General features: G+C 33.6%; 1 protein-coding gene across 2 annotated transcripts in view; it reads left to right on the forward strand.

Moving 5' to 3' along the window:
- CNTN5 (contactin 5) overlaps positions 1-26041 on the forward strand; it is a 1190057-nt gene that overhangs the window by 722569 nt on the left and 441447 nt on the right. For both annotated transcript variants that reach the window (XM_076002462.1, XM_076002463.1), the window contains exons 5-6: positions 16834-16957; positions 17084-17259. In XM_076002462.1, the coding sequence (XP_075858577.1) occupies positions 16834-16957; positions 17084-17259 (300 nt within the window). The remainder of the gene's footprint in view (positions 1-16833; positions 16958-17083; positions 17260-26041) is intronic.

Consider the following 26041-nt stretch of genomic DNA (forward strand, 5'->3'; position numbering starts at 1 on the left):
TTAACATTTCAATAAATAGTCAGATATGTACAATGATTATGGTTCAGTGGCCTACAGAATTCATATATAATTCAAATCAGTAACATGAATAGTTGATTTTAAGAAATGTTTGTGGAAAAAAAAGCTTTCTTGTGAACCTTTATTCCGTATAAAGAAATCTTCTAAGTTAATGATGGAGTTCTGTCTTCATCCATTTTGTGCTTCTATAAATACAACAGACTGGGTAATTTACAATAAACAGAAATTTATTGGCTCACAGTTCTAGAGGCTGGGAAGTCCAATAGCAAAGTGAAGTTCCAGCATTTTTCAAGGACCTTCTTGCTGCATCATCTGTGGCAAAGGTGGAAGGACCAAGAGAGAAAGAGAGAGAGAGAGAGAGAGAGAGAGAGAGAGAGAGAGAGAGAGAGAGAGAGAGAGAAAGAGCAGATGAACCCACTTCTGTGATAATGGCCTAATCACCTCTGAAAGGCCCCAACTTTTAATACTGTTACAATGGTTATTTTTCAACATGGGCTTTGGGGTGGAAGACATTCAAATAACAGCAAGTACCTTATGTACCTTATGCTATTTTATTAAATAGGCCATAGCCAAGTATCAACAAATATAGGATGATTTTTATTCATATATGAATAATCATAGAAACTTTTATCCAATTTCAAGTAAGATATATGGAAAATTGAAAGAAAAGAATCTTACATATATTATTTTACTATACACAATAGAATTTATATAATTTAAAATCTTCTTTATCTTCAGTGATCATGTTTATGTAATTTAGTAAACAGTATTAAATTTGATTGTAGTATTCTACTTGGACAATGACAAATCCTATTTATGATGTAATCTATCATAAAAAAAAATTCCACCATGGCACATATCTGTACCAGCTACATTTTCTTTCCGTTCAGGATTAGCAAATGCCAAAGTGCATGATTGCAATTAATCTTTTCTTATAGTAGTTGGATCATGTTAGCATAAAAGCCATTTCCATTTAGAGAAAATTTGGTGATGATATTTTGATGTTTAAAAGTGCCATTTGCCAAAAAATAAGGTAGCTTTCAGTTATATTTCAATTATCCTTATTCCTTTGCAGATATTCTCAGGTAATAAAATTAAATAAGCATCAAAATTTTCAGTGATCTAGAACAGTGGAAATGCATGTTCTAATTTGCTTTCTTTTGAGTGTTTGTCTATAGCTTGATCTGATAATCTGCTATAGATATAGCCACATACAGGAAGTACAAAAAAGAGACTGTATCCAGAGTGCCTGCTTTATATAACAATGAAACCTTGGTTGTGAGTATTGTAGACAGGTCCATACAGAATTTGAATGCCTTACCTTGTTCTTTCTCAGGTTCAGACTATGGCTCTATGGTTGAGAATAGTCAAGAAAGGCACTGCAGTCAGTCATTGACACTTGACTGAGGTAAGAAAACAGGGACAGTGAATAAGGAAAAATTTCTGAGCCAGACTCCTAAAGGGTAGAACTGAAATGGAGTAGTCTCTTTAAGAGAGAGTACTGCTCATGAGTACTCTAATTAAAGCAACTAGAGAAGTCCTCAGTAATTATTCTGCTTTCAACCTGATATTATTTTGAATAATGGCTTTGAGTCTTTTGAATTGTATCAATGCAACTGTTCCACAGACCTAAGAGGTATTATGTGATTTTAAGAAAACACTGGACTTGTAAAAATTATCCTAAAATAGTTGTTTTAATACAAGAAATGGCATTTTAGTTATTTTAAAAATTGACTAAGGTTTAAATTAAAACTTCTAAAGATAATATAAGATAATTGAAAGCCCTTATGAGTTAGTGCCTTAGACACTTGCAGAATGTGTACATTATTTGGATGTAGGTAAGGATTATTAATGATCATTGACACTATGCCTGTTCCTCCCTCTATAAATGAACAGTCAATAAATATATCTTTGACTTCATCTCTTTTTATTGCTGTTCTAGTTTTAGTAAGGAGTAAACTTAATTAAGTGTAGGTTGCATTTCATTTTTCTCTTTGTGATGAGATAGTTAGGCTAAGTTATGTTGTTATATCTCCTTTGCAGAGACACAGTCTGTATTACGAGCAATTCAAACTAAAAAGTTCATACTTTTACTAGGAGGAGCATGTTCCTGAGATTCAGAGACTACACATGCTACCTTGGGTGAAAAATGGTGGTCTTTAGATATAGCTGAAGCAAATTGTTTCCTTCTAAGGCTAAGCACATTTTTTTTCAGATAGCTTTAATTCCCTCAATGAAAAACACAATCTGTACTTTATATAGCCCTCTGAGTCTACTCAGGTTTTTAAAGGTTTTAGCACTAGTTTATGACACTTGGAAGATTCCTGTACCTACAAATATATTACTTCTTGTCCTCAGTACTTCTGGCTAAATTTTATAATTAACATGATTTATTTGCAGATTTGACTTGACACACATGGGCAATGACATCATGGCTCAAAGAAACCTCAGTGTTGGCAATTTTCTGTTGTTTCCTCAAAATACCCTTTGCTAATAAATTGTTTTGGAGACACAAATGATCTTTTATGAAAATAAGAATTCTCTCTGGGAGCCACAAAAAGATACTGCACTTACATGATACACTCCTATATAAAACAGGTCATGCCATTTTCCCCAGTTTATTTAGAAAAAACATATTTTATATTTTATTTATATAATAATTTATCTATTTACTTATTTAGAGATAGGATTTCGCTCTTGTTGCCTGCGCTGGAGTGCAGTGGCATCATCATAGCTCACTGCAATCTCAAACTCCTGGGCTCAAACAATTCTCCTGCTATAGCCTCTCAAGTAGCTGAGACTACAGTCATATGTGACCACACCCAACTAATTTAAAAAAGCTTTTTGTAGAAACTGAGTCTCACTATGTTGCTCAGGTTGTTTTCAAACTCCTGGCCTCAAACAATTTCCCAAAGTATAGATGTGAGCCACTACACCCAGCCAAGCCCATATTCTAATAAAAATCTTTCAATTTCATGACCATTCATGGAAGCTTTATGATATTATTCTTTGTAGTCTTAATTTTTGGAACCACTATTATTATTTTATATTAATATGATTCTTTCTCTAATTTTACTCTATGCTATTTGAGCAAAGACCATTTCATAGTCTCCTCTTTATCTACTTTCAGTAAGCTTGTTAAGCTTACAAGAAGCTTAACAAATATTGTTAAATAAGGAAATATCTTCTTTAGGATCTCTTTTTGGTTCTTGAATTGGAATTTAGGTTGAAATTCTACACCGTGATAGAATATTTTCCTGAATATTTTTGAACTACACCTTGTATTTTGGCTTATAAATTAAAAGGAGAAAAGAGAAATGCCCTTTCTCTGTTGACAAAATGGCCTCTTAATTTGTCATCCTACAAATGTTACATGGGGTTGATATACTTTGATCATTCTCATAAGTGATAACACTTCTGTGTCATCTGACATCTGACCTCTCTTTTATAGCTACCCCAGAAAATGACAAAACATCTATTAGATTTTCACTTAATTTATATTGTGTGTACAACATAATTCCATACTACTCATGAAACATTCATCACAATGCTTTTTTTTTTAATTTTATTTATTTATTTATTTATTTATTTATTTATTTATTTATTTATTGTTTTTGAGACAGAGTCTCGCTTTGTTGCCCAGGCTAGAGTGAGTGCTGTGGCATCAGCCTAGCTCACAGCAACCTCAAACTCCTGGGCTCAAGCAATCCTACTACCTCAGCCTCCTGAGTGGCTGGGACTACAGGCATGCGCCACCACACCCAGCTAATTTTTTCTATATATATATTAGTTGGCCAATTAATTTCTTTCTATTTATAGTAGAGATGGGGTCTGGCTCTTGCTCAGGCTGGTTTTGAACTCCTGACCTCAAGCAATCCGCCAGCCTCAGCCTCCCAGAGTGCTAGGATTACAGGCGTGAGCCACCACGCCCGGCCCACAATGTGCTTTTTAATAAATAAAACTCTTCAATTCTTAGGAATGCTTGAAAGTTTTATAATGGCAGCTTATACTTGTTTAACTTTTTCATTTCATTGTAACATTGAAATTTAATTTTAATGTTACAAGACAATTTAAAGTTAAAGGAAAATTTGGACATTTTCTTTAAGAATTTATCTAAGATGCTCACATGGTGTGAGAAGTTTTTCTCGTATTGTAACTGTGAATGTCCTCATAAGATGTAATTTCTAATTAAACATTTAAAAATTTCTTGAAATAATCACATAAAATACCTTAATACTAACAGTCATTAAAATAGCATTTCTTCTAATTCTATGAGGCAAGATAAACTGATATTTCTTCTAGATTATTTTATTGATCCACTTAGGTTATATTGCATGAGTAAGCTAGGCAGGCCATTAATTACAGGTAACCAGCTGGCAAAGAGGATTGGAGCCTGGCATTAGATGTAATTCTTGAGAAAAACAGGCACAAAAATAGTTGTTTAAAAGAGGATTTTAGTTTGAAAGGAAGATTTAGAATCTAGGGACACATGACAATGTCAGGTCATGATCCACTAAAAGAATTGAAAATATAGTGATCCAATACCAAGAAGTAAGGCTTCTCTAGGGAACCTGGCGGTAGAAGTCTCAGATTAGTTGATGCTTAAGTTATCTTGGCAAGAAGGAATTTAGTATCTGGGTAGCCTATCAATAAGGGGAAGAAATTTAAAAATGAGTTAGTAATTATTTCCCTTTTATTTGTCCTTTTACTAATTAAAAATTTGCACATAAGTAATTAGAATCTTCATTAATTCCATTTAACAATCACAAAACCAGAATATAACATATTTGTTATTAAAAAATTTGAAGGATCACTAGATAGATGTGCAGCACTTTTTTCTCCATTCCATATTGTTGTTTTGAACACACTGAGACTAGCATGGCTGGGGTTGTTACTTAGCTTCAGAGATAACAAAAGGGACAAAAGAGAAATCAATATTATATATATATATATATATATAATTTTATGATTTATAATACAATTTAGTTTATTTATTTGTTTCGGGTTTTTTTAGTACAATTTTCTCCTTTATTTGACTTTGTCCAGGTTGATTACTGTGGGTCTTAGAGATGTCCTATTTGCTATGAATCTTCCTGGAGTTTGTAGATCATCTTGCATTTGTGTGGATGTCTGGATCTCTGGTAATATCAGGGAAATTTTTCTTAATAATTCCCTCAAATCAATTTCCATGTGTTAGCTCTTTCTTCTTCTCCCTCATGGATACCTATAATTCATATGTTAGTTTGCTTCACATAGTCCCATATCTCTCTAAGTGATTGTTCCACCTTTTTTTCCTCTTCTCTACTCCTTTAAATGACTGGGTCACCTTGACAGCCTTGTCTTCATTCTCCAAGATTCTTTCTTCTCCTTGGTTTAATCTCTTGCTGAAGCTTTCTACTGTGTTTTGAAATTCCCTAAATGACTCTTTCATTTTTTTTAAGTTCTATTATATCCTTTCTTACATTGTCTAGCTCTTTATTGACGTTTTCATTAATTTCCTGAATTTATTTTCGGGCTTCTTCCTGTTGGTTTTCAACTTTCTCTTCAATTCCATTCATATTATTTGCCATCCATATTCTGAATTTTATTTCTGCCATTTCAGGAATTTCCTTGTGGTTGGAGTTCACTACTATACCTCCATTGTGATCCCTTGGGGGTGTCAAATTCCTTTGTTCTTTCATATTGCCAGGGTTCCTTTTCTGGTTTCTCCTCATTTGAACCTTTTTGCTCAACTCAGGGCTAATAGGTTTGCAGGGCACCTGTTCTTTGCTGGTAACTATCCTGCTTAATTAGAAGAGGGATAGGCCTCTAAATGGCACTTTTTTCCTACTCTGGAATGTTGATGCTGCAGGGGAGGGATGTGTGCACTACAAGCCCATAATGCAACTGTTCTGATTTGTCCTATTCACCTATGATTGCCACTGTTCAAACCTGTGATGGTTGATCTTTGTGTTGGGTGTTGAGTTGTTCACCAGATAGTTGTAGGAAGTTTGATGTGGGAGCTGGATGAGACTCTTTCCATAATGGCTGATATTGTGGGTATGGCTCTGCCCAGGGTCTCCCCACAGAGGTGACAGTGGCATCAGGGTGAGGCTATCTAGGCAATGGTCATGGGTTCCTGGACTGTGGGTATTTGCTCTAATCAAGTCCCCGTGTACTGATGGCTCAAGGATGGGGGTCCCTGGCAGAGTGATGACACAGTTCCACATAGTGGTGGAGGCTCAGGGGTGTGGGGGACCGGGGTCACAGGTGCAGCACTGTAATCTTAGGGTGTGTCCCATGTCTGGTGGGAACTCTGGATGTATAGGGACAGGGCCTTAGCCTCCAGTGTGACTGCCTCAGAACTGGGATTAGGAAGCAGCCAGAAGCAGAGCTTCTGAGCAGGGCCTCAGAGCCATAAGCAGGACTATGTGTGCAGTGGTCTGATCTGACCTGTAGGGAAGATTTAGGGCTGAGCAGGTGGTGGACTGTTCCATAGGCTTAGGGACTGCACAAATGCCAAGTCACACAGGTGGAATTTGGTTTCAGTGGCCAAAGGACCATGAAGCTTTCTCCCCAAGAGCCACAGAAGTAGTCACCCAAAGCCTCCCAGGTTGAAGCTTACAGTGCCCCAGTCAACTCCTGTGATCAGATCCTGTTGTGCTGTAGGGGAGGGGTGCTTGACTTCCAGTCACAGGGTACTGCTCAGAGGAGCCTCTACTTTGTCCTCTTCTTCCCCAGCCCAATGGGGGTAATGTGAAGGCCACCCACAAAACTGAGTCCTGTGCCAACTTGTTGCTGTGCACCCAAGAGCACAGGAGAGCTTCAGCTTCAGAAACCTAGGATCGGCTGCCACTAGATCCCCACCGCGCCTGTTGTCCAGTGCAATGACTCTAGACAGACTCCAGGCAGGTCCCTAGTCTGTCCAGGCAGAGGCCTATGGAGGTGGAGGGAGCCCTCTCACAAGTCGGCCACAGAGCCTGCAGGGTGAATGTGGCATTCCAGTGCTCTATCCTCCTATTCTTCCCCATGTGTAGATGCCTCCCCTGATCTTGTCAAATGTATCACCCCATCATCTATTTTTTTCACACTGAGTGTCTCCTGTTGCTTTTTTTGTAATTTTGCAATGTTCCTTCTGAGAAGAGCTATCCATATGTAGGTGTCTGCCTGTAATTTATACTTTTTTACTTCAGAGTGGGCTACTTCTATTCTGCCATCTTTTTCTACAAGTTTAATTTAAACATCTCTGATTCATGCTACTCTGTGTGATTGCCTCCAAAGGTAGCCCTTTGCTTGCCTCCATAGTCAAAGCCATCTTGCCTCAACAATTTAGAGTATCTGACAGCATATCTTGTTTCCCTGACATAAAGCTAAGAGAAAGCTATCCAGAGTTATTTAGAAGCTTCCCTTCTTGTATGTCTACCATTCATGTTTTAATTAACTGTTCAAAGACCCATTGCCTCCATAGATGCAAACCCCTTTCAAAGACTCTGTTCTCTACCAATGATTGAGCTCTAATCTTGCTATGTGTTTACCCTGAGAAGGGCAAGGTGAATACCAGCACTACCCAAAATTGTTTCAGATACATAAATTGATGATGCCACCCATGTGCCAAAAGGGTATGAAAAGATTAATTATTCATATCATGAGGCTTTCTGAGAAGAGCAGTATATCTAGCTTTAAAAAATGGCTTGGGTGAAGAAAGAAATGAGTGGCTTTGAGTTTTATTTTTGCTGTGGGGTGAGACTGGAGTGAGCATTCCTGTGTGGCCCAGGGCTTGTGTGCTGTGTACTTCCCTACTAGAGTCAAGGCAGAAAGTACCTGGTTTATTTGTTTGTCCAAATGTGAAGCAAAAGGGAAAAGGTGACTGGTGGACCTTGAAAGCTATCAGTGATCAAAGAGAAAAAATGATGTCAGATTCTTAATTATATGAGTCTATAGTGAGAATCAATCACATGAAAATACAAAGCCAGAAACATAGCATCCGTATAATATAAATATCTAAATAATAACACTGGACCTTCTAGAAGAGTTAACAATAGGATTTAAGAATAGAGATATAAGATGAAATCAATTTTCAGAATATGGCCATCTGAAGAATTATTAGAGCTCAAGGATTATGTAGAAAGGTAATTTTAAAATCTGGAGCACTATAACTGGTAAAGCTAAATATGAAGTTGACTGGTTAAACACCACCTGTCTTAGGCCCCATGCCTGGAAATATACGTTAGCTAAGTTGTAATCCATCAAGAGGCCTGAACTAGGAAGATGAATACAAGCAAGACCCTGTAATCTAATGATGACATGTGGTTCAGTGAACATTGTTTTCTAATCAAATTATACTTTCTTTAATTGTTTAAACATGATTTTGCTTCAATGCAACATTAGTCAAGATAAGAAATTCTGGATGCTGTAACAAACTATTTCTTAATACGATAACACATTTCTTTTGTATTCACATCACATTCTTCTTGGTTAGTCAATGACGTACTTTCCATGTGCAGAGTTGTGAAATTATGTCTGTTGAGATCTCATTGGTATCTTCTGCTCCTTTACCCTTCAGTTAGTTAACAAATGAAGAAAGGATAAATTATTGTGCACAATTGTTTTGTGGCTAGTCCTGGTTCTTATATACATCATTTCAGTACAGAACCAAGTCACATGGCCCCATGTCAAACATAACAAGGCTGAGAAAGTTTTCCAGCATTCCCAGGAAAAGGCAATGAGATTAGTGAGCATCTAGCTGATCTTTGTAACACATAATATATATATATATATATATATATATATATATATATATATATATATAAATAACTTTGCGTTAATGATGACATAAAAGTTTCACTGTAACTGATCACTTTGACATCATGTGTAAAGTAGGCTTTTAAGATACGCTTTTTAATTTATTGATTAATTATGGTTAAAATTGTTCACTGGCAGTTTCCTTGGTTATATAGAAACAGACACTAAGCCCCCCAAAGCAAATGCAACAAAAACAAAAATAGACAAACGGGACTTAAACTAAACAGCTTCTGCACAGCAAAAGAAATAATCAAAAGAATAAATAGACAACCTATAGAATGGGACAAAATATTCACAAACTATGCCACAAGGACTAATATCCAGAATCTACAAAGGAACTCAACGCAGCAAGAAGAAAACAAAGAACCCCATTAAAAAGTGAGTAAATTAACAGATATTTTTCAAAAGAAAATATACAGATGTCCAACAAACATATGGAAAAATGCTCCACATCACTAATCATCAGAGAAATGCAAATGAAAACCATAATGAGATACCATCTTACTTCAATTAGAATGGCCTTTACCAAAAAGTCAAAAAACAATAAATGTTGGCAGGGATATGGCAAAAAGGGAACACTCATACACTGTTGGTGGGAATGTAAATTAGTACAACCTTTATGGAGATCAATGTGGAGATTTCTCATTGAACTAAAAGTAGATCTATCATTTGATCCTGCAATCCCATTGCTGAGTATATACCCAAAGAGAAAGAAATTATTATATCAAAAGATGTCAACACTAGTAAGTTTATCACAGCACTATTCACAATTACAAAGATATGGAATCAACCTAAGTGACCATCAATTGATAATTAGATAAAGAAAACATGACGTGTGTACACACACACACACACACACACACATACACATATGTATATATACACATAAACCATGGAGTACTTCTCATTCTTGAGAAAGAATAAACTAATATCTTTTGTAGGAACAAGGAGGGAACTGGAAGCCATTATCCTAGGTAACTCAGAGACAGAAAATTAAATGCCATATGTCCTTACTTATAAGGGGGAGCTAAACTATGGTTATACTAGGACACACAGAGATATATAGAAGACACTGGAGACTCAAAAGGAGGGTTGGTGAAAGGGATGAGGGATAAAATATTACCTATGGAGTACAATATAAACTCTTCAGGTTATGGATACACTAAAAGCCCAGACTTCACCACTATTCAATATACATGTGTAACAGGAAAAATAAAAAATTTGCTTTGTTTTAGTCAGTTAAAATTGGAAATAAAAAAAAGTCATTTTGATTAAGTTGATTATTCACTTCCCATACTATTTTATTAGTAGAACTTAAGATATTCTTAGTAGAGCCCTCATATTCAAACCTTAATAGCAATTTCTATACAGTTGTTACTTACATCCAAATAAGTTTAATTATCAGAAAATCTTGAGTAAAATATATTTCTTATGGAGTAGAATTGGGTAAAAGGCTGCCCTCATCTAGTACTCAAACTTATTTAAAGATGAACTTTATTTTAAGACAATTCGAACAATGAAACAATAATCTATAGTGACTTCACTATTATTAGATGTGACCAAGCTAAGACTCCATAAATATCCCACAGTGATTTTTTGGAAAGTATACCTGAAGCAGAGGGAAGATTGTTCTTCTAATTCTAAATTCTAATTTATGCTCCATGATAGCATAAAATGAAACACAAATCAAGTATTTTTAGTTTTTCACTTTTATAAATGATACTTTTTTATTTCTTCTAGGAAGTACATAGATTTTATAGCTAAGGTTTTTTAAAAATACATTTTTTTACAAATAATATAGGGAGAGAAAAAATATTTTAATATTAGTTATCTATTTCTATGTAAAAAATAGCTTCACTACTTAGCAACATCAAACAACCAACACATATTTTCTCATAGTCTCTGTGGGTCGGAATCTGAGAGTAGCTTAGCTGGGTGGTTCTGGCTCAAGATCTTTCATGAAGTTGTAGTCAACATGTTAATTGTAGCTCCATTCTCATTTGAAGGCTCTATTGAGGGAGGCGCCACTTAAAACACACTCAGTGATTGTTCATTGTCCTTAGTTTCTTGCTGAGCGTTGGCCAAGCTCTATATTTTAGTTACTCACCATGTGATCCTCTCCACACCTAAAAATGTGTCCTCAGAATATGGCAGCTGTCTTTCTCCTGAGAGAGTGACTAAAGAGAGTACTTCATAGACAGACACTGGATTAATTTGATAACCTAGTATCAGAAGTGATATACCATAACTTTTGTGTTTAGTTGGAAATATGTCATTAATTCTAGCCAACACTCAAGAGGAATGAAATTAAGTTCAACTCCTTCAAGGAAGGGCTATCAAAGAATTTGTGGACATATTTTTAAAACTACCCCAAATGGCTTTGGAAAAATTTTTAACCAATTAATCAGTCTAAAGATGGTAGAGAGGGCATTTTTACTATACATCATTATTTTGAAATACATTGAAAACAAACAAAGAGAGTGAAAAACTGACATGAAAATGTTACCTTCATTTGTACCTTCTTCAAACTGTCAGACTTAGAGTGAGGAAAGACATAGCCAAAAAGTGCCTTTGTCCTCAGACTTCAAGGCAAATATCAATTTCCCTAAAAGTAAGTAGTACAGTCTTGAAAAGAAATGTGTATCCAATTATTCTTTAATAAATATAAGATCATCAGTTGGTCGAAGAAGGCAGTGCAGAAGTGGACAAATGACTGAAGATATTTCGGGACATGTAAAAGGAGGCACTGAAATACAAACCACTCTGACAAGCCATATTTCTTTTTTATTTTTCAATCTAAGTTTTTGATCGAGAGTACAACTGAAGATGAGGCAGGAGAGAGGCAAGAGATTCAGAAATCAGTAGGTTATAATCAGAATTCTGACTTAAGGACTTTTCTCTATGAACCACACAGCTCTCCCAAATAACCAAATAGGAAATAGGATTCATGAAGACAAATAACATCACATCAAATCAGGTATTACAGACAATAACATTGATAAGAACATGTTAAATAAGCAACACATGAAATCGAAGTAGATATGACAAGATAACAGAGACAATAAGAAATATGTATCGGAGCTCAGGAAACGAATGTGAGAGAAAAATAAAGCCATTAAAGACATGAAATCATCATTAGTAGCAATATAGTTGCAACTGAAAAGATAGAAACGTAGCAATCCATCTCAAAAAAATCAAATAGGAAAAGAATAAAGATATAAAAGCCATTATAGGCATTATAGAGAAAACTTAAAAAAAAAAAAAAAAAAAAAAAAGCAAAACTGGCCGGCCGGATGTGTTGGCTCATGCCTGTAATCCTAGCACTCTGAGAGGCCGAGTCGGGTGGATCGCTCAACGTCAGGAGTTCGAAACCAGCCTCAGCAAGAGCAAGGCCCAGTCTCTACTAAAAGTAGAGAGAAATTAATTGGCCGACTAAAAATATATGGAAAAAAATTAGCCAGGCATGGTGGCACATGTCTGTAGTCCCAGCTACTCAGGAGGCTGAAGCAGAAGGATTGCCTGAGCCCAGGAGTTTGAGGTTGCTGTGAGCTAAGCTGATACCACGGCACTCTAGCCCAGGCAACAGAGTGAGACTCTGTCACACACACACACACACACACACACAGGCACACACACACATACACACACACACACACACACACACACACACACGCGCGCGCGCGCGCGCAAAAGATATGCTTAATTGGTATAAAGAGAATAGAACAAATGAAAAACAAATCTTCCTGAAAAACAAAGTCTTGAACCTGAAAGTTAAAAAGGCCAAATGAGTCCCAGAAAATAAAAAGTATACAGGCTAACACGAAGACATAGCCACCAAAATTCTTGAAATTGAATGATGAGTAAAGAGTTCTGTGGACATCCAGAAATAAAATTCCGTGTGAGCATCGAATCACTTAAAAATAAGGAAAGTCAGGCTGGCATCAGACTTCATGATGGTAATGTTCAATGTTATCAGGGAGTGGAAGAATATATTCAAAGGCATCAGTGAAATTAATAGTAAATGCCTAATTTGATACCCAGATAAGTTATAAGTTTTCCAATTATAAATACAAAACAGATATTCTTAACAGCATACGAGGAATATAGCACACAAGAGCTTTTCTTGGTAAAAAACAAGGAACTTAGAAATGAAAAATCATGCTGAGGAGACAGATAATAAGTGTTTAATCCTGTAATAATAAGAACTAGGAATAAGAAAGTCTGTGAACTCTGATTAACAAACAAAATTAAGAAAATTTAGGGGGTAAACTTGGGGGCAAAGGAGTGGAAGTGTTAATTTATGTTTTCATTTCCAAAAATTTAGGGGGGTACAAGTGTTTTTGTCACATGGATGAATTGTATCAGGCTGAAGTCAGAGCTTTCAGTGTACTCATCACCAGAATAGTGTACGTTGTACTCCACAGGTGATTTTTTTCTCTCTTATCCACTTCCTACCCTCCCCTCTTCTTAGTTTTCAATGTCCATTACATCACCCATCATCCTTTGTACAAAGAATCAACAAATCATTTCTAAATTGAAACAATCCTCTTCTGAAAGAAAATGATCCTCTTGAGATACGAATCTGACATTTCACAGACAATAACCACTAAAATTGTAAGTTCAACCAACTACAGATATCTATCAGTTTGTTAATAAAAAGTCTGATAAAGAAAAAACACACTCAAAAACATTGCTCCTATGAGAAATTAACATTGTGTGTTGGTATCTGCCTGTTCCACAAATGTCTCAAAGCTTTCTACTTGGTTCAAGAAAGTGTTTGAGTTATTGGTTATCAAGATATTTGTGATGATTTAATATCATATAGCTTTTGAAATTTATCTTCATAAGTTACACATTCCATCAAGCTACAGAGTGCAAAATATAAGAATACAGTTTTAAATAATTCATCATTATAAAGAGTAGATAACACAAGAATGAATCAAAAATCGATCTGAATGAACCAATAATAATCATAATCATAATAATAATACCTTCTGGGTATGGAGCTGTAAAAACTAATCTCTTTAGAAATAGAATCATCACTGATTACTCTTTACTGGGGACTAGTAAGCTCTACATTGGCAAATAGGAATTTCTTAACTTGGCATTTTAACTACTTTTTTCACATTTCTATTTGTTTGGGAAGAGACATTGGCTCAGCAGCAACAAGTAGAATGAAGTCGTCACTGAATAGTGCTAAGATGCCTTGGGAACTGACAATGAACAGCAAAGAGATGCCTTATAAATTATGGGCAGTCATAACAGAATGCATATTGTTCAGACTGGTCCCTTATTATTTAGACTGTAACTTAGCAAATCTTACCCCTCTGGTTTTTCTCAGCATGACAACCCTTTATTTCTCTTATCCTGTTTTAACAATTTTCAGAACATAAGATTTGGAACCAGAAAAACTTAGTTGAAATCTACTATTTACTATGTGGCTAATTTTGCAGAGATTTCCTCTCAGAATATTAGAGTTTTCCTCTTTCATTTAAAAATAATTATAATGCTGAGCTCAGAAAATTAGATAATAATAATATAAAAATATGAAAGTACTTTATAAATGTTACAGCATAAGTATAATAATAATAATTAAGAAGGAGGAGGAGATAGTAGTAATCAGGTTCTAAATTCCAACAGTTCTAGATTTCTAGATTTGTAGCCTAGGTTTGCCATTTATTTGCTATATAAATATAAATTTAGTTTTGTCATTTATAAAATAAGAGGAAAGATTTTTTCCAATAGTTGTGTGAGTTATAAGATATATTGAATAAAAATTATTCAGCATAATGTCTGGCATATAGTAATTATACCAGAAGTAAATCTTAGTTATTATTAATCATAATTTATCAAGTGTTTGTAACATACAAGGTATTTACAAATATTAATGCCAACTGATGTTCATAATACTACTGTAAGGCAGGCACTATTATCCGCAGATGATCAGAGAAAATATTGGCCTAAGGTTAGAAAATGATAGTTCTAGAATTTTCACCCAAGTCTGTCCAACACCAAAGTTCAAGAGGTTTCTACTATGTAAAAATACAATATATACTTATTTCATGTTAATTGTATACAATATAGTTATGTATAATATTTAATTGGTCATTATTTTAATGTCTACAGATCAGAAAGTTTTTTTAACAGCTTGATTATGCAGTTTCATTATTAGAGTTTGATCAAGTTTTAAAAGCTTTTCCAAATTTTTGTAAATTCATTATAGTGCAACAACAAATACAATATGCTGACAATAATTTTCTCTAGTTAATTACCATATTATTTATTTTTATTTTCCTTGTAAGTTTCAAGTGGCAGCAATATGATGTGGTATAGAGAAACACATTTTAGTCATTCGTATGTAATATTTTGTTGCAGCTTAAGAAAATTTCAACTAGGGTTATCTAGGACTCAAAGAAAACACTTGTCAATACATATCCATTGTGTCTGCAAAATTTTTATTTGATTTACAATACTATATATACTTTTTTTCTTTGCTCAAACAAAGGGACATATAACATGTTTAAAGAAAGCAAATCAATTTATACTGAACTCCTTCTAAATATGGGGTATACATCTTTTTCAGTAATTTTTTTTTAATCTCAGGTTACCTAGAACACCCATTCTTATATTTTTCCTAATATTTTAATCACTGAGAATATAAACTTCTAATCACTTAGTACAGATATTGGAGATATATTTTTCCTGAAATCTTCTCTCTTCATTTATCTAAAGCAGTAGTTTTCAAGAAGGGTCGTTCTGACTCCAGGGGACATTTAACAATGACTGGAGACATTTTTGATTACCACACATTGGAGAGGTGCTATTGGAATCTAGTGAGAAGAGGCCAGGGATGCTGCTAAACATCTTACAATGCACAGGACAACTCCCCACAACAAAGAGGATCTGACCCAAAACATCAGTGGTGCTGAGGTTGAGAAATTTTGATCTAAGGCTATCATTTAATCAAATTCATGATTAATAATAACAAAGCAAAAAGTTTTATTTTTTCCCAAATTCACAATTCAGGATACTATATATCTTAGATATGGACATTATGCTCTAAATTTTTACATAACTGCAGGCTAACATGACTGACTTATACTCTCACCAGTACATTTATTCATCATTTCTCCAGCAGACTTACTCTAAAATGCAAGTTGAAGTTGACATTTGAGATCCATTTTTATTCCCACTTTTTCTATGAAATTTTCATTAATGTCAATTTCCCTTTATCTTAGAATTTCTCTGAGTATTAACTAACTCAATGAAATAGAATCTAGTATGTGGCATATGTAGGCACCAAGTTACATTCTTCCAACTTCCCGCCCCTCCCCCTCCCACCCCAGAGCTTCATGCCTTATATTTTCTGATTTTCTTATTCACTATATTTAGCTACTGATGGGATATTTAATTGTAGAAAGTTTTGACATTTTAATTCACTGTTTTTGAGGATCTGTCTCACTTATTCCATAAAAATGTGTTTATTTGCATTACATCATTTTTTCCTTATACCCAAGCTTGCTTAGCACTAAATAACTAGTATTTGAATGAATGAGTAAAGAAAAAATATATGAAGAATGCAAGAAGACCAACATTTTCATATCAGTAGCTTCCAAGTAGTAACACAATAGTAATTCATCACTTTTCTTTATTGTATGCTCTTTTTAACATTCTATGAATTTTACAAACTGTTAGGATTTTAAAATAATGTTTGTGCTTAATATTGTTTTCCTTCATCTGCTTTAGAAGATGAAAACTGATATATATCAAAAAATGTCCAGCAATGTTTGAGATGTTTATATTTTGTTACATATATCATACCTTAAAAAGCACTATTAGTCCATTAAAAAATTTTATTTAGGCTCTATAATTTACTAAAATAATGTAATTTTCTAGCTATACTTTCTTTTGGAAATGTACCTGTTAATTACGAGGAGAGAGCAATAATTTCGAATAAAGATAAAGTGGGGAAGAAGAACAAAAGGTCTTTCTATTTTGAGGAATTTTAAAGTACATTTGTTCTGGTCCTTACAGAAAGTGTGGACTATGGGCCAGTGTTTGTGCAAGAACCAGATGATATCATTTTTCCAACTGATTCTGATGAAAAGAAGGTAGCACTGAATTGTGAAGTTCGTGGCAACCCAGTCCCCAGTTACAGGTAGAAATTCACTAATCATTTTACTTAAGCCTTAAAAAATTTCCATCAATGATATTCTGACATTCCCAGGGAGTATTATAATGTCTCAAGTAATTTTTACATATTTTTCTTCTGATTTTTCCTAAGATGGCTTCGAAATGGAACAGAAATAGATTTGGAAAGTGATTATCGCTACAGTTTGATAGACGGAACCTTCATTATAAGCAATCCAAGTGAAGCAAAGGATTCTGGTCATTATCAGTGTTTAGCAACTAACACTTTTGGAAGTATTCTTAGTAGAGAAGCCACACTTCAGTTTGCCTGTGAGTAAAGAATATGATTTTTCTGTTTATATGTATATAGTGTGTATACACAGTATGTATTTTTAAATTTTAGTTGAGCAAAAGCTTAAGATCTCAAATTTTAAAATGTGATAAAACCATGGTAAGGATTGAACTATGCAAATAGTGCATTTCTTCGTGGGATATTTGAAATCCCCTAAAATATTTTCTGTCTTCAAAACAAACCTGATATACTGCTCTAGGAGATTAAGACCTACTCATGAAATGAGATAAAGTTTTAAAATTCAAATACCTTTTTGAAATCTGAGTTTCTCTGTCTGCTTTTTAAAATATTTACTTATCAGCTTTTAATTTTCTACTGCCTATTATAGTAACTATTTCTTATGGATTCTTCAGAATATATGATAGAATATATTTGAAAAATTCTGCTTATAGGTAGGTAACCAAATAAATGCCTCTCACATGCTAGTATTTAAGATTCTGATTATAGCTTTCGCATGTCCCAATTTTTGTATTAAAGATACTGTATGTGCATATAAACACATATACAAATATAAACATTTTCTAAATTAGATCATATATCTGATTAACTAAATGTATTAATTTCTTAAAAACTCTTGAAAATATTTTACATATGAGAGCTTATATAGAATTGAAAATAGGCTACCAGGTGAAAACTTTTAATATTATTTCGTAGTAAGTAATCCTACTTGAATTTAAATTCTTGAGGTTTATAAGCTTTAAAAAATAGAATGGAGGACTATGAGTCTTTATATTAGTAATTCAGATATAATTGTATTGGCTACATAAGTGATGATAAAATGATTTTTTAAGTTAAAATTATACCTTGAAGAATGTAACTATTGATTTTTCTCTATATAATCTTTCTCACATATCTTTTCTAATTAACCCAAAATTCAGACACCCTATTTAATAAAGAAGTCTGAAATAGAAAAGAAAGAATAAAAAAATGATAAATAATACAGTTTGGAGAACACTTAGCTAGGTCCTGGCAAAATCTAAATATCATCTTTTAAAGTAGATTTGGCTAAGTTCAGATAGGTACATTTACATATGCCAAAAATATCAAGATATCAGCCTAAATACACTTTTTTTTGTTTTAGAAAATATTTTGTGGTGTATCACAGAACCTAATACTTTCAGTGTGCATATTAACAAAGTAACCTAATAAACAAAATAAATAACTCTTATAATCACTCCTCTATTCAATTGAGCAGTCTTTTCAAAACAGATACAGTGGCCGGGCGCTGTGGCTCACGCCTGTAATCCTAGCTCTTGGGAGGCCGAGGCGGGCGGATTGCTCAAGGTCAGGAGTTCAAAACCAGCCTGAGCAAGAGCGAGACCCCGTCTCTACTATAAATAGAAAGAAATTAATTGGCCAACTGATATATATATAAAAAATTAGCCGGGCATGGTGGCGCATGCCTGTAGTCCCAGCTACCCGGGAGGCTGAGGCAGAAGGATCACTCGAGCCCAGGAGTTTGAGGTTGCTGTGAGCTAGGACGCCACGGCACTCACTCTAGCCTGGGCAACAAAGCGAGACTCTGTCTCAAAAAAAAAAAAAAAAAAAAAAAAACAGATACAGCAAATCGAGAGAACATGTCTTACAAATATTTGTGCCTTATACCTTTTGGTCTATATTATCTGACACAAGTACCAATTAGCAGTAGCCAATATATCATTTGAGTTTCCTTCAGTAGTAGCAAATTATGCCAAGATTTTTATCTGCATGCACTTAAGCAGAAATCTAGTTTAGATGTCCATATCCTGTGCCTTCCTAGGCTTCCTGAGAAGACCAGGCATATTCACCCTTACCTGGCCTGAGCACTTTGACACCAGCATGGTGTCAATGACCAGGTTCAATAACCAGGCGTAGGAAGAATTATCTATTTTATGTATCTTCCTTATACAGCATGAAGCTGTGATCAATTTGGTTTAGAACAATATTTGCCTATTTTTAACTTGAACATTATGGATAGACATATATAAGTATTCAAGGTAGCATCTTATAACCCTTCCCCCCAACCTGCCCCCCCACCCCATGCTCCCCACCTAACTCAGGCAGTAAGTTTGATATGCTTAAGCACCTCCAAAGTGAGGTATCACAAGAATGGAAGAATATACACCACATGTACTCACCATCAAACTGGCACTGACTCAACACTAAGGTGCTCACACAGTAGTAATATTCTTTGGGGGTAGGGGAGTTGGAGGTGGGTAAACTCACAACTAATGGACGGAGTGAGCGTTGTAAGCGGGGAAAGAACACATCTCAAATAATGGTTGGGATGTGGCAAAGTCATAACGTGTAACCAAAATGTTTGCACCCCTATAATTTTCTGAAATAAAAAATAACAATAATAAAAAAAGAACCTATAGGTGCCTGGTTGAAGCAGACAGCCAATTACTTACATAGGGAAGACCACTCCTGCCTTGAAATCCCTTCCTCAACTAGCTGGCATTATATTTAGACTCATGACATAAAAAAGAATTAAGTTCCTTAGGTTTAGCTCTTCCTTTTTTCCAGGGTATCTTTGGAAATAAATGCAAATATGGGTGGTAGAGAAAAAAGATGAAGACTTGATCAACCTGTTTTCTATTATCTTTGAGTGGGAGTGTGGGTGCCATAGGATTCTGGAAAACAGGGTAGTTTGGAGATTAAGGGGAGAACCTGAGATAGGAAGTTGAGTAGAAAAAAGAAAAGGAGATTTTGAAAGAAAGCGAAAGGGTACAAAGGTAAAGTGATACAGTGGCAATACTCTTTTACATCCTGATTTTCTTGTGTCCAGGCTCATAGATATATATAGAATAAAGCCATTATTTTTTGTTGGTAGAATGTTTAATGTCAGAAGTAATTTTATGGAGAGATACTCATTACCTTTTATACATTTTAAAGCTGAAATCATTAATCTTTTATATCCATCAGCCACTATTTTTCTAGAAATTTAAAAATTCATTGCCCAACTGATATTTCAAAAGTAATATATTTAGTAAGTTTAGATAATTATTAAAACATATTTACTAAAATTTTGCTAAACATTTATTAAATATTGAAACCTAATGCATGTGTCTGGTAAATGTTGTAAAATGTTAAAGTTAGACGAGTTTATAAATTATCAAAATGATTGTAAAACTCTTTTCACTAATACAGTACTTATGAACTCTATACTTATCCTTGAGACATACTTTTATGTTTTACTCAGTTTATAATAATTTTTACATAAGTATTTTTACCTTTTATACATAAATGTTATCATACAGTGTACAATAACCTTATCAAATATGTTTTCTTTACACAATGCCAGTGCTATCATGATCTTCTAAAATCAAATAGAAAAGGAGGACCATATTACCCAATAAAAAGTCAAGTTTTTTTAAATTTCAGCATTTTACGGTGATACAAATGTTTAGGTCACATATATTGCCTTTGCCCCACCTGAGTCAGAGCTGGAGGCGTGTTTATCCCTAGACAGTGCACACTGCACCCAGTAGATGTGAATATATCCATCCCCTCCTCCCCACTCCCACCTGCCCACACCCGATGAGTTATCAACTAACTGAATTTTGGTTGGCCCTTTCAAATGTGAGAGCAAACTGTATCTCTTTTATAGTTAAATTTTATTTTTGTTATATTTAATTTTTGCTTATATTTTATTTTTGTTATATTTTGTTATATTTAAATTTTATTGTATTATATTTAATATGACATTTTAAAATATTCAGCTTTTACATAGGCTTTTTCCTTTTAGAATATGACATCTTTGCTTGAAATGATGTGATTCTAGAACTTATTGGAGAGTGTTAAATACACATAGTATGAGTCTCCCCTAATCATATTCATATAAAAAGTACCAATTTATATTTTATAATAGATTCATATTTAACTGAAGAATCAAGTTATCTGTATGCTAACAATACCATATTTATGAAAGATAATAAAATTTAAATATATCCTATCAGAGTCATCTTTCCTTTGTATAAAATTACATATACATGTATATATGTATATATATATATATTTTAAGAAAACTTTCTGATTGTTACTATTATTAAAATCACATGATGTTTTGCAGATTGAACATATTCATATACATTTATAAATTGCCATAATTTGGCTAGTGCTAGTGAAACTCCTTTAATGCTAGCTTCTTTGTCCTCTTATTAGCCAGAAATATATTTTAAAATATTCTAGCTTTCCACTAATAGCATCTTGATTTTCTGTTCCCCCAGCCAAGGATAGACTCAGCTACTTTTCAATGACCATAATGTTATAGAGACTAAAATATAGATGCTAGAAGTACATATCAGATGGCACCAAATAAGTTCTGGAGGCAGGTAGGGTATCATTATTGTTAAATCAGATTAGTGGAAGATTTTTTTTTTTAATATGTTCTTAAGATCTCAAGCTCACATTAATATCTTATGATCACTGAATGCTTCTGTGGTAGGCCATGCTCTGTTTTCAATATACTAACTCATCCTTATAACAAAAATATGAGTTGTTATGTTATTAAAAGTAAATCCATTTTATAGATGTTACCTCTAATTTAACTCTAGTAGTACCTGTTTTTTTCTATTCTAATATAAATATGTATTGCATTTCTTTTATGGTATATCCAATTTGATTTTTGATTTCTCTTCCAAACTATATTAAGTTCAATCTTTTAAAAATCCGTAGTATATGCTTGCTTCATCAACCACCATTTTATAATGAATTTATTAACACCTATATGATGTAACAAAAATAAGTGTTAGAGCAAAGATAAGCATGTAATCACAATGTTCTGCATTTATTCTCATTGACCAAATTTAGTTAATATGCCACTTAATTTTCCTTATGGAAGTATAAGAGTTTAAGAAATATCGGGCTTCTTTTTAGATCTAGAATTTTGGGATTTATAGCAGTGTTAGCATGTAATTATTCTTTCTTATCATATTTTCTCTTTTAATAAACTTTACACTTATAATTTTATTTATTAAATTACATATGGTTAGGTCTTAGAAATCTAAATTTTCTAAGTGAATTTGGGGCAAGACGAAGATGACTATGATTATTATCAAAAGCTGATAGTGTCATCACAGGTCCTGGCATTTGCAGAAAGTGGTGATAAGATAGTGAGTTCGCACCTTTTACATAGTGATGTTGCAAAAATAAAATGTATGCTTGGTGTGTGGAAAAATTAAGGAAGTATAAAACAAATTTAATGTCTTTCAAAGTTATGTTTTTATTCATTTGGCACCCATCATATCACTAAATTAAAAAATAGCAAATATATATTCATATAATTATTTTATTTTATTAATATATTTAATCTACACCTCTTTCTAAAGGTAATTTATTTGATTTGCTTTATAAGATATATGCTCAATAAAAACAAATATCTAAATAAGTAAATATAGGCCCAGGGAGAAAACATTTCATAATAACTGGTTAAGCAAGGGTAGATGACTGTAAAGTCTCCTAATTATCGTTATTGAAATAAATAATTCTCTGCACTCCTACTGGTTAAAGCAAACAAAAGAAATAAAAACATTAATGAACTCTAATCTCCCCCGCTCCTTCAAAGAAGGGGATCTTTTCTTAACAAATTCTCATAGAAATTTCTCATTTGAGGCTTTATATCGCGACCTCAACAACATTTCCTATATCAATTCAATAACAAGTTTAATTAGCCTGACAGAAAGCCAGAAATGTCTTTACATGTAACTAGAATTTAATTAAGTCATTCACTTTGTTCACTGCCGAATATATTATTTTTCTCATTTTGATTCGAGCAACTAACGGATTTGAGCATCTGCTGTGCACTTGCTCATCCCCTTCTAACCTGCTCTTCACAGGTTTAAACGTCTACCCAGGAGGAGCTTTCGTTTGAAGTTCTCCCTAAATGAATATTTATAAACATGGTTCAACTTGTTAATGTTAATACTTTAGGTTAGCATTAATAAATATATACCTCACAAGGGTGTAGTGAAAATTAACAAGGTGGAGAAGTACTGTTTGTGAACTGGCTTATCAGTTCAAAAAGGAAAACATAAACAAACACAAAGCTGGAGTGGTTTTGCTAGTGATGATTATTACTGATTATCAGTAGTTTCTGACAAAACCTATTTTATTCCTGAAGCTCCTGTTTATCGTGCAGGTAATTTCCTTACCTAGTATAGGGATTTCTCTTCAGTGACAAGCAAGAATACATTTATAAAACTTTGTGACTCTATTAGCTTATCATCATTCTGATGAGAATTTGGAATTGATAATGTGACACTGTTCTCAAACATCTTTCAGAAATCCAGAGCTCATAGCAATCTCTTCAAAGTTTGGATTTTTAGAAATAATTCATGCCACCAAGTCAAACATAAAATGAATCAAGAATAAATCTCCTCATGCTGTCTCTTGCTTCAGAAATATATTTATATGAAATCCTTGGTAAATTGATAGTTCATATCTGAATTTGAACTTACTGCCTTTCAGGGCATTTAGATGACTTAGATCCAGAATATTCCATTAGTTTTCCTTGAAGCAATTGATTAAAATAACCTCCTTAACTCTTCAAGAGGTTATATAACTTTTGTAGACTTTGTATTTAAGTCCTTAATTTAACCTTTCATTTTCATCTAAAACTCAAAAATTACTTTTCTGGCTTTTTTATAACTTTTTCTCCTAAAGAAAAATTGACCTTAGACTTTAAAACCACATTTTACTTGTGTTTAACATCTAATAAAATTATTTGAATAATCACCAACTCCACAGTATATCCAGAGCTTTATTTCATTAGTCAATGAGGCTTTATTCATAATAACTTTATTAAATCATTTGAATATTAATCTAAATGAAAGAGTCACATTGATGTGGATGAGTTTACTAGTTGTAAAGTTTTTAGATGTTATTAAAAATAAATTAATATTTGCAATTTTGTCTTTCATATACAAAACAACACTGCTTTTCTTAAATAAAATCACAACTACCACAATAAAATATTAAGTATTCCTTTAAAAGGACAATTACTGGGCTCATAACCAATACAGTAGCTGTGAATGTGTAATCTCCTGGCAAACTACAGTATGAATTATTTGATGGATCACATAAAACAATTTAAAAATTAAAAATACCTAATTTTATGCTTTAAAAGGAAGTTATTAAAAGCAAAGTTGAAATTTGTCATAGAGTATCCTCAAATTCTTAATTCTATGATATAAATTATAAGGTTACAAGTATTTTATTTTTTAAAGTTCATCCAAAGTACTTTTGTTATTTATGAAAATCATGAATAACTCTGTCCTTATGTGACAGATGACTTCCAGCAAAATGGCTCCACTTGCCTGGCTTGGCACAGGGTATTTTTTTATCCTTGTGCTTTTCTTATATTTAGAAATATGAAAGGTCAGTTCTTCACTCAAGTTGTGTAAAGAAAAGGGAAGGGACCAGGATCAGGGAATGTATAAATCTTTTTACTCTCAGTGCTCAAGCACATTTACCTAACTCATTGCCCTTAATCCTTAGCAGAGTGTCATTGGAGACCTTTCCCTAGCAGAAGAAATTCCAAGGTGCAAAAGAACAATAGATGTTTTAAATGTCACTACTAGGGTCAGGTTAACTTATTAAGATAGCAGCTCCATCTCAGGACAATTCATGATCCTGGTATATATAAAGATACCAACATAATGCAAGAAAAGATATAAACAAAGGAGTAGATATGGTCTATGAGTACTTTCTATGACCAGTTTATTCCACAAAGCAAAACCATTTGTTGAGGGACAAGTCAGAGCAGAATATGTATTACCCAGACTCAAGGTCTTGCAGATTTAATTCCAACAGTCAAAGGAACAGCAATTATTACTCCTTGACAGCATTTCTGCACCAAGTGCTAAACATTGTTATGTTTCATGAATATGGATAGATAGATAGCTAGATAGAAGATTTGATAGATATGTAGTCAGATACAGACATAGATAGAGATACATAGATGTGCATTTGTATATATACATGTTTATGTTTATATATATATATATGTAATAACAAAACCACAATAATAAGCAGAAATATTTATTGAGCACCTAAATGTTAGGGAAACTTCAAAACACCTAAAATGCGTCACCAACCCCTTTAATCCTCACATCAGTTTCATGAAGGAAATTCTATTATTGACCTAATGTACAAATGAGAATAAAAGAGTGAAGCTCAAGAAAGTCAAAATATTTTCCCAGTCACACAGATAATAAGTGGGGTAAAACAGCAGCTTCAACTCAGATCTAACATCAAATTTCATACAATCTTTGTGGTACTCTCTGGTTCAACACAAACCATATTCTGCATTGCATTTTTTGTTTTGCACGTCTGTCATTTATACATAACATTTACTCAATATTTACTTTCTAGGACATTGTTCTGGATGTTAGGGAGCCTATGGTGAGCAATACACATCCTCATAGAGCTTAAGGCTAGAGAAATCGGTACAAATTTCTCTTATTTCATATCAATTTCCTTAGTGCAGGCACTGATTATGTCTCCCCCCCTGAACTATCAGAAAAATTGCCTTTTTTGAACACCTGCCCATTTTTTTCTATTTCTTAACATATGTCTTTTTGACTCCAGCCCCACTAAAATCCTTCTGTATTGTTTTCAAGAATGATCTATGTAAAACACCATTCTGACCATGTTACCTTACATAAATCTCTGATGGCTTACCATAATTGCATGGAACTTTGTAATTTATTCTAAAGGTGTACAGAGGACAGAAGACAATAAAAGTGCTGTATCCAGGCAAACTCTGCAGGCAAAATTAAA

Source organism: Microcebus murinus, chromosome 4, assembly GCF_040939455.1.
Source record: "Microcebus murinus isolate Inina chromosome 4, M.murinus_Inina_mat1.0, whole genome shotgun sequence".
Classification (NCBI taxonomy): Eukaryota; Metazoa; Chordata; class Mammalia; order Primates; family Cheirogaleidae; genus Microcebus; species Microcebus murinus.